This window comes from Capricornis sumatraensis, chromosome 15 (assembly GCF_032405125.1).
Source record: "Capricornis sumatraensis isolate serow.1 chromosome 15, serow.2, whole genome shotgun sequence".
NCBI classification, from domain to species: Eukaryota; Metazoa; Chordata; class Mammalia; order Artiodactyla; family Bovidae; genus Capricornis; species Capricornis sumatraensis.
This window is the reverse complement of record NC_091083.1, coordinates 55,137,470-55,155,039: the sequence shown is the minus strand read 5'-3', so window position 1 is coordinate 55,155,039 and position 17,570 is coordinate 55,137,470. Positions and strand designations below refer to the sequence as shown.

Below are 17,570 nucleotides of genomic sequence, written 5' to 3'. Positions count from 1 at the left end.
ATGAAATAAACCGTAATTGCTCCTCAGCAGCTGTGACAATCCCATTCCTCTTTGCCAAATACTCAACTTCTCAGCCTCTCTTGAAGGGGGAAGAGCATCCGACTCAGTTCCAGCCCACCAAATTTAAAGGGAAGGAAAAAAAAAAGGAAGCCAAAAATTTTAAGGGAAGGATGGTGTGAAGGTTCTGGGAAACCGTTTACTTTTTTGATAAAGTGCTGCTGCCTCAGTCACTTCACAGAACTGTGACTGCTGCCTTGTGGCATGGAGAGAACAACATGCAAAGGATGGGAGAAGGATGGAAAGTCTAGGTCCTTGATGAACCAACATCTCTGACACTTAGAGCATACTTATGTCCAGACTGTGTCAGGTGAAGAAAAATACACCACTCTTTGGGGTCTTGTAAATCAGGTTGTGTTATTTGTGGCAGAGTATGGAGAAGGCAGTGGCACCCCACTCTAGTACTCTTGCCTGGAAAATCCCATGGACGGGGAGGAGCTTGGTAGGCTGCAGTCCATGAGGTCGCTAAGAGTGGACACGACTGAGTGACTTCACTTTCACTTTTCACTTTCATGCATTGGAAAAGGAAATGGCAACCTACTCCAGTGTTCTTGCCTGGAGAATCCCAGGGACAGAGGAGCCTGGTAGGAGGCCGTCTACGGGGTCGCACAGAGTCGGACAAGACTGAAGCGACTTAGCAGCAGCAGCACATTCTTAATTGAGGAGCTTTGTGAGCCCAACCAAAGGAATTATAAACATGCTTGAAGCACGTGGGTCCCTTCTGCCTTTGGAGCCACACCACTAATTACAAACTGATTCTCAGCCTTCATATCTACGTGTTCTGCCCTCACGCTTTGGCTAATCAGAATGCTACAGACTGTCCTGCATCACCTTCCTTCTGACCAACAGTCTAGTATCCAAGTTCTGAGCTGGAACTAGCTTGAAACCCTTTTGGCAACAGTCTGAACTGAAGAGAAAGCCCCTTCAGGCAGAAAAGTGAGAGCACTACTCTTCCTGGACAACATGGAGGAGATTGCTCTTTGATCCAGCCTCCTGGCGTGGCCCCGTGAGCACCTCCGGTCTCATGCCTCCTCTGGAGTGTTTATTCCAGCTTTGCCCTCCACACTCCCCTCACCCAGCCTCACCTCCCACACCTGCAAAGACACAAGCATGCCAGAAGAGTGCCACTCAAGAGGCTTTCTCCATTTTATTTCTTTGGGAAAAGAAAACGAAGTCTTTCCATCACATATGGTAGAGATATATATTTATATATATTTATATATAATTTCTTTTGTGGTTGGAAATCCCAAAGCTGAGTCTGTTCATATTTTTTTCTACATTTTAATTTTTTTTTTCATACTAATGCCTCTTCTTCCTCCTGCCCCTCTGGCCCAGGCCCAGGTTCTGGGGCCGGTGCAATGAAGGGTGAGTGGAATAGGCAGTGATTGCCAGGACAGCCCCCAACCCAGCTCAGAGAACTGGTAAGGGGCACCAGAAGGGGCTGTGCAGAACAGAGGCCACAAGGGCACTCCTGTTTGTGTGTGGGGTGCACAGCTCATTAAACAGTCACCAGTCATGAGAGGAGGCTGGTCAGGGGTCGGGGGATTGCTCACAGTAGTTGCCAGCTCCCTCCAGCCTGCCCCACAAACCCAGTCTTGGGGGTGGGAAGGAGAGAGTTAAAAGAAAAATACAAGGGCCGAGGGCCAAACCTCCTCCGATTTTTATTGCTGGTGTGTTAGAAATTTGCCTTTCCCTTCTTATTTTGGGAGATGGACTCTAAGAGGGCCCCCAGAGGAGGAAGTGACTGGCTGCCCCAACCCCCACTAATGGCCATGCCAGGACTACCCTGGGCAAACACTGGGCTACCTCAGGCCTCTTGGACCCAGGGGTCAGTGATTCTCTCAGTTCAGCCTTGCTCTTCAAGAGCAATCATAGTTACCCCCCCACCCCCCAAAACAAGGGCCTTGGGCTCAGGCTTGGGCCCAAAGGAGCTAGGAAGTGGGCAGTGCACCAAAGATCAAGCAGAGTTTTCTACTGGAAGAAAAGGTGAGGTTTAGGGGAAGAGGTGGCCTAGGACAATGATGTTCTGAGCATGAAAGCAGTAGGCTGAGCACGAAAGCAGAAGGTGGCTGAGGGAATCAAGTGGGAAGACATAGGAAGACATCACAGACACTCATAGGACCTCAGAAATTCGATGAGGGGAGTGCCTGAGAGGCAGATGGCACTTAATAACTGTAGTTAGAGCTGGATAGTGGCCCTAGGTGTGGGGTCAGCCAAGCAAATGGGGCTGTTGTCCTACAGGATCCTGGTCAGAGGGGTGAGGGTAGAGCTAAGAAGCCTCCAGGTGACCCTTTCCAAGAACCAGACAGCAGAACTTCCCTGGGTACCGAGCCTTCAGCCTCAGCCCTTACCTCCTCCAACATACATATACAGACACACACTCAGGACTAGCCCAGGCTGTAGAGACCTTGGCAGGGAGGGGCTAGGCAGGTAGCCCTCTCAACTGCAGGCAGGCCATCTGCTCCCACTTGTCCTGCCAATCTGACCAGGGAGGGAGAAGAGTGCAGGAAAGAGGGAGGCCAGGAGCCCAGAGTGTCAGCTTTGGCAGACCCCACACAGTCCCCCTCAGGCTACATGGCCTAGGAGATTGGTACAGAGAGCATCTCTGGACACAGGGTGGCCGACAGTAGCAGCCCAGACCCACCAAGGGGCTGGGCACCTCATGGCTCTGCAAGGCCTACCACCTCTGCAACAAGGGAGTGCCAAGAAAAGGAGCCCGAGTTCCCCTGCAGCCTGGGCCCTCAGCCCCATTCACTCTGCCCTCCCCCTATTTCCTCCTTGGGAGGTGGGTTGAGTGGGGCTGCCTAGTGGGGCAGTGGTAGAGCTGGGAGGCACCCAGTGAGGGGAGGGGAGGGGCCTGGTCACAGCTGCTTTGAGAACCTCTTTGGTCTGGGGATTCAGGGGAAATGGGGAAAAGAGATGGCAGGGAAGAGGATACTGGGGACTCTGGCCTTTGACTGGGTACTTGTCAAAAGGCCACATGCCCAGGTAGGGGCTTATATTTCTGTGGACTCGATGCGCTCAAGGCGGGAGGGGGTCCAGGCTTTCTTCTCCTCCCCGTGTTGGGGTGTAGGTGTGCTGGCACCTCCCGCAGCCCCTCGCTCTCGCAGCCGCCGCTCTAGCTGCTGGTTGCGCTGGTACATCTCCACATAACTCAGCTGCAGCTGCTTCTGGTACTCGATGACCTTCTCCTTCTCCTCCAGCCACACTCGGCGCTCCTCTGCAAAGCTGGCACCCTGGCGCTCCCGGGCTCGCCGCTCAGCTGCCAGCTCAGCCTGCAGCCGCCCCACCTCCCGCCTCAGGGCCCGCGTCCCACTCTCCCCACCAGCATCCACCTCCCCATCCAAGGAAACCAAGGAGGCGGCAGCAGCCACCCCAGCCTGACGGCGCATCTTAGCCTCATCGCTCTCGCAGGTGGCCAGTGCATCCTGTGGCTCAGCCGGGTCCACTGGGGTCAGCGCCGGCTTGAGGCAGGCAGAGGGCAGCTCTCCCTCACCCAGCTCCAGGCTGGCCTGTTTGCTGCTGAAGGAGTCCCTCAGGCTGAGCAGCTGCTCCTCCTTCTCCCGCAGGGAGGCCCGGCCCTCCCGCAGCTGTGAGCGCAGCCCAACAATCTCATTCAGCTTCTGGGACACGTCTGCCTGCGAGTCCTTCAGCTGCTGCTTCAGAAGGGAAATCTCCCCAGCCTTCTGGCATACCTGGGCAGGGGCAGATGAGAAGAGAAGTCAGGGGGAAAGGAGAACTCTGCTTACCCCCACTCTAGCCCCCATATCCAGCCCCAGGGCATCAAGCTGCCCCAGGGCTCAGGGTCAGCTCATCATGGCAGAAATGACAATTCAGGGTCCCCTCCTCAGACTCGGGACGACATGGCTAATCTCACAGGGCTTGGGACTGCTCTGGTCCTCACAGACACTGCCAACTGATGCGGCCACAATCTTCACTCCCCTTGCGATAGTTGTGGGCTGCTACTCTGGTTTTCTCCAGAGAGACAGAAGAAGGGAACACAGGGAGATGCCCATGCCCCAGTCTGCACCTCCCACTTAGTTTCCTCCATCCGGGGCAGGAAGTCGGCCTGTTCCTTCTGGCAGGCGGCAACCTTGTCCTCAAGCTCTTCCCGCTGCCGCATCAGCCGGGCTGCCTCCTCCTGTAGCTGCTTCTTGTCCTGCTGCAGCCGCAGCACCTGTAGCTGCAGGCCTTGCTGGGCGCGCTGGGCACGCCGGGCCACCTGCTGCAGCTTGCCACTGCAGCCCTGCCGCAGCTCAGCCAGCTCACGCTCCCAGGCCTTCTGCCGCTCCTCCAGCACCTGGGCCACTGCCGCCTCACTCTGCTCCAGGCTACGCCGCAGAGCTGCCACCTCCTGCTCCTTCTCCCACAGCCGCTCCTCTAGCTCCTGGATCAGAGCACTGGGCGAAGGTGGTGAGCAGGCCGCAAATGGCAGGCCTCCTCCTCCACCCTCCCCGGATCCCAGGTGACCTGGTCGCCCCATGGATGAGGATGACCCACTCTTGCTGGAGGCCCGCCCACTGTCAGATGTTGCCAGGTCCTGGTAGCCCGACCCACCACTGCTGCCACCACCACTGCCACTACCATAGCTGGCAGTGCCAATGCGGTTGATATGGCTGGTGGAGGCACTGAGGGGCGCCAGGTGCTGGCTATAGCTGGAACTGTAGGTGGGCAGGCTTGTGAGTGAGTTCCGGCCTGAGTCTGAGAGGCCGCTCCCACCCCCGCCCGCTGGGGTCATGGTCCGAGACTTGTCCAGTCCACCCTTGAGGCCACCAGGGCCCTGTCGTCCCTCAGGGGTCCCGTTGGTCTGTGGGGGGCACAAGTTCTGCATGGAGTGGAAGTTCTTGGGTACAACAGGCTTGAAGGCCGAAGGCCGAACTAGCGGCTCTGAGCACTGCACAAAAGCAAGGAAGAGGAAGTGGGCATCAGGATGGGGCCTTAGCCTTGGCCCCAGTCTCTTCCCTCTGATCTAGACTTGTCCAGCCCCACCTCCACCCCCATTGGACCTCCATCCTGGGAGTCTCTCCTGGCTGGAGTCTTACCTTATGTCCATCACCTGGCTCCCTCACAGCCAATTCTCCGCCCAAGGCCCACCAGCTGGACTTGACCCCCAAGGCTCCCCAATCCAGCTTCTATCTCAGTCCCTAAAGCTCAAAAACATCCAAGAAGGCCCACCCCACCCTCTTCTCTGGGTTGCCACCTATCCCCAGAAAAAGGCCTTAAGGACTGACCTGGTCTAGCTTGCCAGAGGTGGCCAGGAGCTTGGGCGGGTGGCTGGGCTCACGATACTGTGGGGGGGCCTTATCACTGCCGCCACTGCTGCTGCTGCCGCCGCTGCTGCCCACCACGTTGCCACAGACGTCCGTGTGATCGCTGCCCCGTAGCTCGCCATTGAGGTAGAGTGAATTGGCGAGAGCCTTGTCCTCGGAGGGGTAGCGGCCTGGCCTCTCCCTGCTGACCCCACTGCCACGGGGACCAGGGAAACTGCCCTGGCTGCCCCCACCCCCCGTGCGGGTGCCCACACTTTTCATGGCAAACTCCTGGGTGTGGGCCACTCCACTGCCCACACTGCCCATGGCCAGGCGAGGGTCTGGGGGTCCGAGCTCAGAGGGCCGAGGGGCAAAGGCCAGGAGGGGATCTCGCCCTGGGTCAGCACGCACAGGCAGTGTCTCCAGCTTCGCCATGACTAAGCCAGGGGGGCACTGTGGGCACAAGTAGGAAAGCAGAGAGAGGTCAGTCCCACCCCCACTCCCACCACCCCATCCAAGCCTGACCCAGCACCAGCTGAACCTGCCTTTCAGTGTTCCCTTCCTTACAGTGGGCCCAGGAGTTCCCAAACAGTCAAGGTAAAGGAATGGGGCTGGGGAAATAAGGACGACTTGGTAATAGGGGCTGCCCATAGGGGCTGCCCGTTGTACACCTGACAAAGCCCAACCCCTAGGGACCATACACCTACCCTCCTAGCTTTGCCATCTATACCCAGTATTCCACTCTTCAACTCCCACCTCAGACCCAGCTTCTTCATGGGTCTGCCCCCCAGACTCAGTGACCCACCCACTCCCAATTCTTCACTGCAACCTCAAAACTCAGGTATCCTTTACTCTGGGTCTGGACTCCTATATCCCAACTTCATGGGCTGGGAAGATGGGTTTGGAAGGGGACAGCAGTACCTGAATTCAATAGGGGACCTCAGAACTTAAGGGAGGGAAGCCCACCCCTATCCAAAAATTGTGGATGGGAGTCCTTCCCGGTCCCCTAACCTAGGGTGTTGCAGTCAAGGACAGAAGTGGAGGCTCACTACCGGCGCAGGATCCTCTCCTTGCCTCTCCAAGGGGGTGGGGGGCCGATGGGGCCTCAAGCCTGGGACCCTCCGAGGCCCGGTCTGCAGGGGCCATGTGCCTCACTCTCGCAGCTCGGCACGAACCAGCTACGCGACTTTGGACCGGCCGACTGAGCCATCCCGGACTGCAGTTTTCTCCTCTGCGAAATGGGAGGAATGGAGGACCTACCTCGCAGAGCTGCCGCGTGCCAGGAACCCCAGGGCAGCGGATGCGGGACAGGACGGAGGTATTGGGGGTAGGGTGGGCGGTAGCTGCCTGGGCGGTGCGCATCTGGGCCACCTAGGACATGCGCCGCCCCTCGCGGACGGCCGGGGACCGCGGTTGCAGCGTGTAGCACGGGGCCCTCCCAGAGGTCTTCCCAACTTGCACGCATGGGGGTCTGGCACGAGAGGGCCCCCTCCCCATGGTCAGTACCTCGGCAGAAGCCCCGGAGCTGGTTGAAGCCGGGGCAGAGGACGCAGCGCTGGCTGCGGAGGACGCCTGCCGTGCCTCCCTCCCGGCCTGCGGTTCCCACAGGTGGGCGGGGGCAGGGGCGGAGCCTCGGCGCCCAGCGGCGCCCAGGATTCCGCGCCTGCAGAACCCCTCCAAGAATTCACTGCCTTCGGGAAGACTTCCTGGATTACTCCCCTCCCCCGCTCCTTGTGGACCTTGACCCTGCTCAGTTCACCGAGAATTCCTCGGAGCCCTTCTGTGGGCGTGCGTCCCCCTCCCCCCAAGGCTGGCCCACAGAAGCAGTGGGGAGCGGGGCCTCGGGTTACCTGTGCTCTGGAAGGCCCTGCTTCCTGGTTCCTTTGTCTCAAGTCCGCACCAAAGGAACACCTGCCCCAGAGATCCTCATATTCAACCGGGCAGGGGCTGCAGGCAGTGCCGGCCGCGAGCAGACGCTCAAATACAAGTGCCAAAAATGGCAGGGGGCGCCCTTCAGGCCTTTAAACCCTGTCTTCCTTGTCTGCTAAGATGAAGGGGTACAGGTGGCAGTCTTGGGCCCCTTGAGTGCTGTTTCAAACTGTCTTCTACCCAGATGCCCACTTCTAACGCTGTGTTGAGGCTATCAGGTCCCAGACCAGCGGAACCAAACAAAAACTCTTGCCTTTCAGGTGTCTTCTAGCCACACCTAGAATTACAGCCCGAGGTGGTTGGAAAACTCCCACAAACCAGTCCTCACCACTTTTGTAAAATTCCATTCTACCAGCATCTCCCCGCCCCCACCCCAGGTGTGGAGAACAGGCATTTACCACCTTCTTTCCTTAAGCTAATCTGTTCCACACATCCCACAAGGCTGAGCAAGAGAGGGTCCAATCAAAGTGCAAGTGCAGGTGAAAGTGAGTGCTTACTTTCATCTGGTGCCCTAGGTGCTGCTGCCAAAATCTTGATGCTGTGCTCACTGATAATGAACAGAAATATGGAGATAGAATATCCCCCTCCCATCCTAAACATGACTCTCTTCTCTTGCCATCTCTGGATGCAGTGTAGGGAGCAGCTGGGGAGTCAAAAGGGTGAAGGCTGGGTGTTCTGAGGCTTAGAAACAGTGGGAAGATCTGGTCAGGGACGAAGAACTGACAAAACATCATACAGATGGGGTCCAGGGGTGGGGCAAGGGAGGCATCTGGACTGGGACACCAGGATGGGTATGATACCCTTAACGTGACAGGAGAATGTGTGGGGAAATGGGTGCTTTGAGGAAGACCAGAGAAAGATATCTCTCAGGTATCAGATACAAAGAGAGACTTAGGTCATGAGCGTTCAAGCATGATGTGGGTGGGCTCCAGCATGGAGCTCCAGTGGCAGAGCCCCCAAATCCTGGGTGGAGAAGTGAGAGCAGGAAGAAGACCAGGAGAAGGCAGGCCCTGAAGACCAAGATGGAGTATGCTTCAAGAAGGTAGGGGCACTCCTGGAGTTAACAAAGGGGCTTATTCATAAAACTGGGATTGGAGAGGGTGCCCTGAATTTGGCAGGTGGAAACATCACTAGTGCCAATGAGAGAATGATTCTGGGAAAGTGGTGCAAAGCAGAGCCAGACTACAGAAGTGGGGGGAGGTGGGGGTCTGGAGGGAAAGAGTTCCCTTCTCTTTTGAGAAGGCAGTAATTTAAGGTGGTTTGGAATCCAAGGGCTCTTTTCTAATTTTAGAATTTAACATGGTAGAAACCTGAGTGTGGTTATATGCTAAAAGAGGGTGTCGATAGTGAGATGAGAAAACTAGGCAAGGGGGTTCCACCAGAAGCCTGGGTGTGGGCCGGAGCAAACCTCAGGTCATGAAAGTGAGAGGATAATGTTTAGGAAGGTGCTTTGCAAACTGTAAGGTGCAGTACAAATATGCAATACTACCTTCCCTGAGATCCAGGAAAGGAGACTCTGACCATAGATTGGGGCTGATCATATGCCACCCTGCCCTATGGTTTCCCTGGATTGTGTGTGGTCCCCTGAAGGCCTGGGTGCCCAGAGTCCTGAATGGATGGAAATGAGGTCCCAAAACTGTTTCCTAAGCCTCCTATCCTTGTGGTCTTTTGCTGGGAATCATTGACTACCAACCCACTGCAACTCTCCTTGGAGCCTCACTCCTTGAAGAGCTTCTTATTATAATTCTAACCTATTACCATCAACCCTATGCAAGTGTTCTCTGCCCCTTGCCTCCCCCAAGCTCAGACTGCTGCAATTTCTTTCTACAAATCTCCAGCAGGGACTGGCAAGACAAGGAAGGGCATATATCTCCCTGATAGGCAGAAACTGAGTCCAGAGGAAGGGTTTGAGCTTCATTTGTGGGTCAAGGTCCTGAACTAGCTCAGGTAGCTGAGTATGGTCTGCAGACAACCTCATGGCATTAGCTCAACAACCTGGGATGACAGCCTATTGCCTGAGTCTGCCTCTGTTTCTGTCCTATCCACCCTCACTGCCTGGGACATTACAAACAGTATTAGTGGTCACGAAGGGGGCAAATAGACTATACCTGGGAGTTAGATGGGCAGGTCCTTCCATCCTATAGTGACCAACCAGCCCCTCCACATGTGTGTCCCTCCTAAAGCTAGTAACACTATACCCTTCCCCTGGGGTCTCAGAGCCACAAGCTCAGCCCATTCACCCCCTAAAGATCTTAGCAGCCCCTCCTGCCAGCATCCTTGCTGGGGGCTTCTCACTGCCCTTTCTTGTTCTGCACTCCCTCCCCTGTGCAGCTACTAAGAGATCGTTTCTAAAGGACAAAGCCGATCTTGTCCATGCTTTGCCCAAATTCTTTTGCAGCAGGTGCAATATAGACACTTATAGAGGTATCAGCTCCAAGTGGAAATCCCAGTTCAACTGATTAGGGGTGGAATTGCATGCAGGTTATTCCACTTTGAGTTCTCACACCTACCTTACAGGAATCTTAAGAATTGAATGTATTATGGGTAGATGCCTGGCATTCCTCTCAGCCCTCAAAACCACAGCTTGCAGCAGGGCCCCCAAGGACTCTCCTGCTGCTCATCCTATTTCCCTTGACCTGAGTCCCTCTCCACACTACACAAAATCTCTTCGCAGCTCTCTGTACCCAATCTGCACCCTTTAAGAATCAACCCAAATACTGCCTCCCAGGACAGCGTCCCTGATCTACCCAGGGGGAGGGCTCTTGGAGCACTTGGTTCAGGCCACTCCAGGGAAATTTCATTCTGGGGCTGGCCTGTGGGTGCCCCCAGGAGGGGAACAGGCCACAGAATCTTGGGGTCTCTGTGCCCTGATTCGGAGGAGATGCAGAGAGAATGCATGCGGGAGAATGCTAGTTACAAGCAATGCAAAGAGGCAATGAATCCCGATAGGAAAATCAGGATGGGCTTCCAGGAAGAAGGACTGAGGGAGAAAAGGTATCAGGGGCACTATGGGGCTTTGGGGGAGAGGGGTGCAGAGGTCTTCAGAACTTCTTGGTTGGGATGTATGAGGGGAGATTCATCTTCTCTTGGCGACAAAGGGGGAAGGGGCCGATCCCCTAGATCCTGGCTCTGATAAATCCCGTGTTTCAGGACTGAGGGGGCTGACAGCGCCCCCCACACACACACCCCGATCACACACGCGCGCGCGCACGAGCCTCCCACACGGGAGTGGGGGGGTGGTGGCAGGGGGCGGGTGTGCGCCCCCATGGCCCGCAGCGCCAAAAGATAGAGACCCCAGTCACAGGCCATCCCGAGGAGGTGTCCGGGGGATCTCTGCGGTGGGAGAAATCCCTCCTGCACCTCCTGGAGCTCCTCACCAACGCGTGTGGCCCGGGGGGGCGGGGCGCAGAGGGAAGAGGTGACATAATCCGGGCCGCACCCCCTCCGGCCGCCACCTTCCCCCAGGCCCTGCGAAGCATCCATGACATCATCGGCCTCATCTCCACTCCCTTCATCCCTGGGATCCCAGCAGCGGGACGCTCCCCCTCCCCAGCTCCGGGTCCGACCGAACGAGCCTCGCGGTGTAGCGGGCAAGGCTAAAGGTCGGAGTCGAGAGGGGCGCCGCGGTGGGTCTGCCTCACTTACTCTCTGCCTCAGGGTCCGGCGCGGTGTCTTCGGCGCTGGCGCCGCCGGACCGGCTCGCTGGCGCGGCCAGAAGCCCGCCCGGCGGGGCGCGAGGCGCGGGCCCGGCTGCGCTCCGCGCCCCTCCCGCTCCCCGCCCGGGCCCCGCCCACCCGCGGCTGCGGCAAACGCAGGTCCGCCCTCCAGCCACGCCCCCCAAGCTCGCCAATCCCTGGGCTGAGGAGGGGCCCAGTGCCTTAACCCCTTTATCGCTGCGCCCTGGCCCGCGCGTGGGACACCTCTAGTTCACCCACCCGCATTCGGGGCTCTCTAAGCCGGCCCCAAGCCCTCTGCACATTCCATGTTAACCCTCTATACTCTTGGGCTCAGCCCCCCAGTCTCTCCTCTTAAATCCAATAGGACAGACCCTTCTTGAACCCCACATCTTTGGCGACAAGGAGCAACTCCTCTGAGTTGGGGAAGGGGCTCTAGACGCCGAGCCCCGCGCCCTATTCCTCTCTCGCTCCCGCTTTTCGGGACGCGGCTTCCCAGCGGACACCTTGAGACCTTACTACTAGACTGCAAGGTGGGGGCGGGGCGAGCCATCGTGGGTGGATACGACACCGCCCTTGGAAGACCGGCCCAGGCGCGGGGAGAAGCGGGCGGGCATTTGTGAGGTTTTGAGGGTCCTTGAGTCCTTCCGTCAGCCGTCGGAGCCGGTTTGAAACTTGATTCTCACGGAGGATCACCGTCGTTGGGGGAAGGGAGGGCGACCAGGTAAAAGACGTACATTACAACTGAGCAGGGTTTGACTGCTTCATCCTGTGGACCGAACCTGGCAAGATGCCTTGGCCCTTCATAGTGAGAGGGAAAAAGGGGGTTGTGTCTGATATGGAGTACCAGCTTCGCACATGGTTGCCAGGTCTGTGAGAGAGGTTATCATTCCGCCCCAGGTGGCCCAGGAGGACTGCCGGGAGGAAGTCTGTCTGGAACGGAGGCCTTCACCTTGGAATAGGATAGACCAGCAAGCCAGGCCTAGGGTTCAGCATTAGCAAAATCTTTGAGGCACAAAGGATCTGACCTAAAAACTGCAGTTTCTCCACTCTGCTGGCATTTAAACATAGTACCTCTACTGTTACAGATGATTTGTTTGGTCAGCTGTCATTCTATTTAAAGTTTTTATTTCTATTTCCTGTTTTCTGAATTTTTCCATATTTGCTTTTATCTCCCATAGTGATTTGCAATGCAGAAAGCCTGTTTTTAATTCTGATTGTTGCCATTAAGTTTATCAAATAAAAATGCAGCTTATTTTCACAAATTATTAAAGTCAATGACAGATCATTCATTTTTATGTTCCTCCTGTGTACAGAAATTTCCATCTCTTGGCCTGCTGCCCTCACACTACTTATATTTGTCCACTTAATCCAGGATGACAGACTCAGTTTTTATTTACTTTTTTTTAAAGTCACACAATCCTCTTTTTCAATAATTGTTTTGGCTTTTGCCAATGATTTGTTTAATTGGTAACATCACTGACAGTTTCTTATGCACTAATTTTTCTATTCCTCCTTCAGACCCATCTCCCAACTTGACTAGTGATTTCAAAATGAATTCCAGGATGTTACATTTTTCTAAGTCTTTGCCCTAGGTGACGGAGAAGGCAACGGCACTCCACTCCAGTAGTCTTGCCTGGAAAATCCATGGGCAGAGGAGCCTGGTAGGCTGCAGTCCATGGGGTCGCTAAGAGACACAACTGAGCGACTTCACTTTCACTTTTCACTTTCATGCATTGGAGAAGGAAATGGCAACCCACTAGTGTTCTTGCCTGGAGAATCCCGGGTACAGGGGAGCCTGGTGGGCTGCCCATCTATGGGGTCGCACAGTGCTGGACACGACTGAAGTGACTTAGCAGCAGCAGCAGCCCTAGGTGAGAACCCCTTTCTGCTATCCTCACACACAGGGTGGCTTAACTAGTTATAGAATTCTTGAATCTCAAACTTTCCCCCTCAAAATTCTCTTGTCCATATCCCATTGTCTTTGGCTCTTAAAATAGTAGCAAGTACATCTGAAACTAATATTAAATGTCAATTATATTGTAGCTCCAAAAAAAGGTAGCAAAGCTGGATTGGTCTCTTTTAGGCGAGCAAATTGCCTGGTACTTATTGGGATTTTTCTCTATCATATTATTTGTGATGGTATGGTATTTCTTCCAGAAATGGAATTGTTGGGTTCAAGGATATAATGCATTTCTCATTTTAATAAATCACCCAATTGTCTTCCCAAAAGACTGTACCAGTTTATACTCTCAAAAATATTTTACGAGTTCCTATTTTCCTACAGCCTCACCAACATGGAGTTTTAATTTTTGTTAGTCTGATACACTGTTTTTTTCTGGCCTTCCTCATGGTCTGCAGGATTCCCCAACCAGGAATTGAACCCAGTATAAATCTTAGTATAGGCATTATTCTATTAAATTTTCAGAAATAAAAAATGTCTTCCTTTCAACTGAGAAAAGGTCTCTTCTAGTATGTTCTTGTCCATTCTATGAACAGATTGTTTTGGACTTTTTTTTTCCTCTAAAATTATCACATTGGATTACCACTATCAATTAAATCTCTTTGTCCCTTTTCTCTAAATCCTGGGGACAGTATCTCAAGTTTTTGGTTTTCACCATCACTGATTTAATTTTCACAGTTAAGGGTATTCTATTTTCTCTAATAAAACATTTCATTCTGTTCATTGTAGTTTCCTTTCATTTTTCCATCTATCTCTGTCTTGATCTCAACTTAATATCTTTTTATAGTTCTTTGTTCTTATGTCATTAAGAATGTGGTTTTGCATCTTAGGAACACCAGAAAAGAGAATACCATATCTGACTCTGTTCTAATGCATACGGAAACCTTGATATTTAATAATACGGACCCTTTACTGGGAAATAAAATTACAAAAACAAGAAAGATGTTGAAAATACTATCCAAGAAAGATGTCTGAAGCAGGTTTGAGGCCCAGATGGTTTAATGGAAGAATTCTTTCAAACTTTCAGTGATCAGATAATCCTCACCTTGGAAATTCCTATCAGAGCCCAGAAAAGTAAAAATGGTATTTCATTTTATGAAGCCACCATTCCCTTTATACCAATTACCAATAAAGGAAGAAAGATAGAAAAAGAACCAGTCATACTGATCAGTTTGGGGTGGGGGAATCCTAAATACAAATCAAGGAAATAAAATTAGATATTATTGTACAAGAACTTAATCCATGACTGTCTTAAATGAGAAAAAACAGTCATCAAAATAGATGCCAAAAAGTCATTCAAAAGTAAAATAAGAACTCTCATAATTACCTAGGAAAGTTTGACATTAAGATTCAATATTTTGTGCTACCTTGACATCTGGTAAAACCCAGAGGGCTTCCAATGGCCTAAACCAAAAGTGGCCCTAGTCAAACAATCCTCCTTATCAAATGGATGAGGTACAGATTCTGCTTATTTCTGAGTACTGCAGTGGGTCTCAATTCTCTATCAGCCCTCAGATTTATTTTAAAAAGCCAATCATATCCCCTGCAGGAACCAGGGGGCACTCACCCTCTTGCTGCTACAAGGCTGGCCTCCCATAGTCTGGCTGTCCACTCTATTCCTTAGTGCAACACCTCTGTGGCCCTGTGTAGCTTGTGGTGGTGTTCTCTCCCGAGCTGTGAGTGTATGTGTTGTCAATCTCACCTGCTCAGTGCCAGGTATTGTGTTTGGCTATCCCCATAATCCTAAAGTGAGAGTCTCTGCCTCACCAATAGGGTGAGGAGCAAGTGATCAAAACAAGAGTATATCAGAATAGCAGGGAAATTCCCTGGCCAGTGGTTATGACTCCATTTTCACCGCCAAGGACCTGGGTTCAATTCCTGGTTGGGGAATCCTGCAGACCATGAGGAAGGCCAAAAAAAAAGAGTGTATCAGACTAACAAAAATTAAAACTCCATGTTGGTGAGGCTGTAGGAAAATAGGAACTCGCAAAATATTTTTGAGAGTATAAACTGGTACAGTCTTTTGGGAAGACAATTGGGTGATTTATTAAAATGAGAAATGCATTATATCCTTGAACCCAACAATTCCATTTCTGGAAGAAATACCATACCATCACAAATAATATGATAGATGTAAGAAGCTAGTCATTGACATAATGGTTGTAATAGTAAAAAAAAAAAAAGTTTTTCTATTAGTAGAAGATTGATCAAGTGAATAACAATGCAACAATGCAATGCAAGTCCAAAAAAAGCAAGTGGCAGAATAACATGTATACACACTATACTCTTAATTTTTCTATTATTTTTAAGAGTATATACGTACATGCATAGAAAAGTCTGAACAGATACACACCAAACTAATAACAGTGGCTACCTTGAGATGGTGGGATTTCTGGGAGCAGGGCAGAAGAGAGGACTCTAGGGACTTTGGTATTGTTTGCATTTTTACAACAAGCATGTGTTACTTTTGTTTAAAAAAAAACACCTTTATTTTAAGGTAAAGAAGTTTGCCTGGAAGAATAAACAGGTGAGTAAACTCTGAAAATTTAGAAAACTATTAAAATATTACACATTTGCTCAAAAATCCCTGCCCTAATGGAGTTTGCACTCAAGTAGGAAGAGACGATAAGTAAAATATACAGTGAATTAGAAAGTGGTAAGTACTAAAGAGAAGCTGAGATTGCAGGGGATCCCAATTCAGAATAAGGTAGAAGGCCTCAGTGAAGAAGTGCACTCAAGATACAGACCTGGAGGGTCGGGAGCGAGCCTGAAGTAAAAAAAAGAGATTTCTAGGATGAAATCATTTTATCTATAATAAAATGAGCTTTTCTTTTTCAGTGTTTTTCTTTTTCTTTTCAAGCTTTTTCTTTTTCAATGTACTAACTGAAGCTTCCAGATAGAAAAATGGCTATTTAAACATTATTTTAATTGTAGTTTTTAATAAGATCAATAACTACAAAAAGAATTGCATTGTTATAGATCTACCTTTTTGGGGGAGGGTCCATGCCAAGTGTCACGTAGGAACTCAGTTCCTTGACCAGGGATCAACCCATTCCTTCTGCAGTGGAAGTGCAGAACCACTGGACCACCAGGAAAATCCCAAAGATCTACTCTTTAAATGGCACTAGCTCTAGACTGAGTTTTACCAACCTATATAACAGGTCGCTCTAAACCACAGGAAAAGAAGGAAAGCTCTCTGTGGACCCAGAGATTATCACACTAAGCGCAGTAAGTCAGAAAGACATTTATATATGAAATCTAAAATGCGACATGCATGGATATATCAACGAAACAGAAACAGACTCATAGAGAACAGATCTGTGGTTGCCAAGGGGAAGGGGAGGTGAAAGAGGGAAGGACTGAGAGTTTGGGATTAGCAGATGCAAGTATTATATACAGAATGAATAAACAACAAGGTCCTACTGTACATTAGAGGGACCTATATTCAATATCCTGTGATAAACTGTAATGGTCCAGCAATCCCACTCCAAGGAATATATCTGGAGAAAAACATGATCCAAATGGATACATACACCCCAGTGTCCACTGCAGCACCGTTTATAGTCAAGACATGCATGCAACCTAAATGACTATCAACAGAGCAATGGATAAAGATGTGGTACATATTACTCAGCCATTAAAAAAGAAAGAAGTAATGCCATTTACGGCAACATGGATAGACCTAGAGAGTGTCATACTGAGAGGAGACATGTCATATGACATCCCTTATATGTAGAATCTAAAAACAAATGATACAGATGAGGTTACTTACAAAACAGAAAGAGACTCACACACTTAGTAAACAAACTTATGGTTGCCGGGGGAAGGAATAGTTAGGGAGTGTGGGAAGGTCATGTACACCCTGCTATATTCAAAATGGATAACAAGGACTACTGTACAGCACATGGAATTCTACTCAACATTATTTGTCAGCCTGGATGGGAGAGGGATTTGGGGGAGAATGGACACATGTATATGAATGGCTGAGTCCCTTCACTGTTCACCTGAAACTATCACACCATTTTTAATTGGCTATACCCCAATACAAAACAAAAAGTTTTAAGTTTGAATAAAAAAACAGAATATACATATCTATATATAGCTGAGTAACTTTGCCATACAGCAGAAATTAACACAACATTGTAAATCAACTATACTTTAATTTAAAAAAAAGCTAATTTATTTTATAAAGGTAGAATGGTCTTAATGCCAAAATCTGACAAATGAGATAAAAGAAGAAAATTATGTGATTGATAAACCACTTGACTTCTCCACTGCTGCTGCTGCTGCTAAGTCGCTTCAGTCGTGTCCGACTCTGTGAGACCCCATAGACAGCAGCCCACCAGGCTCCGCAATCCCTGGGATTCTCCAGGCAAGAACACTGGAGTGGGTTGCCATTTCCTTCTCCAATGCATGAAAGTGAAAAGTAAACATGAAGTCGCTCAGTCGTGTCCGAGTCCTAGCGACCCCATGGACTGCAGCCTACCAGGCTTCTCCATCCATGGGATTTTCCAGGCAAGAGTACTGGAGTGGGGTGCCATTGCCTTCTCACGTCTTCTCCACTAGTTTGTATTAATAACATCTATGTAGACAGGATCCTTTATTTAAAATTCCATATTCTGATCTTGGGCTTCCCTAGTAGTTCAGCTGGTAAAGAATCTGCCTCCAATGCAGGAGACCCTGGTTCAATTCCTGGGT

General features: G+C 51.0%; 1 protein-coding gene across 3 annotated transcripts; it reads right to left on the bottom strand.

The window, feature by feature from the left end:
* Positions 1 to 1,310: 1,310 nt before the first annotated feature.
* On the bottom strand, positions 1,311 to 6,452 carry LZTS3 (leucine zipper tumor suppressor family member 3). 3 transcript variants are annotated; one of them, XM_068987262.1, is made up of 4 exons: positions 6,381 to 6,452; positions 5,289 to 5,759; positions 4,088 to 4,951; positions 1,311 to 3,752 (listed from the first exon to the last, which is right to left on the bottom strand). In XM_068987262.1, the coding sequence occupies exons 1-4, from the start codon at positions 6,450 to 6,452 to the stop codon at positions 3,054 to 3,056; spliced, it is 2,106 nt and encodes a 701-aa protein (XP_068843363.1). In that variant the 3' UTR covers positions 1,311 to 3,053. The 3 variants fall into 3 exon arrangements, with proteins under 3 accessions (XP_068843363.1, XP_068843365.1, XP_068843364.1); XM_068987264.1 differs by having other exon boundaries at positions 4,151 to 4,951; XM_068987263.1 differs by having other exon boundaries at positions 6,318 to 6,450.
* Positions 6,453 to 17,570: the final 11,118 nt, after the last annotated feature.

Bases quoted from the DNA above. Each gene is read 5' to 3' on its own strand.
- LZTS3 (XM_068987262.1), bottom strand. From the start codon at position 6,452: ATGGCCCCTGCAGACCGGGCCTCGGAGGGTCCCAGGCTTGAGGCCCCA. The intron at 5,760-6,380 runs GCAAGGAGAGGA...TTGTGCCCACAG, and splicing joins CCCCCCACCCCCTTGGAGAG to TGCCCCCCTGGCTTAGTCAT. The intron at 3,753-4,087 runs GTGCAGACTGGG...GCCCCTGCCCAG, and splicing joins TGGAGGAAACTAAGTGGGAG to GTATGCCAGAAGGCTGGGGA.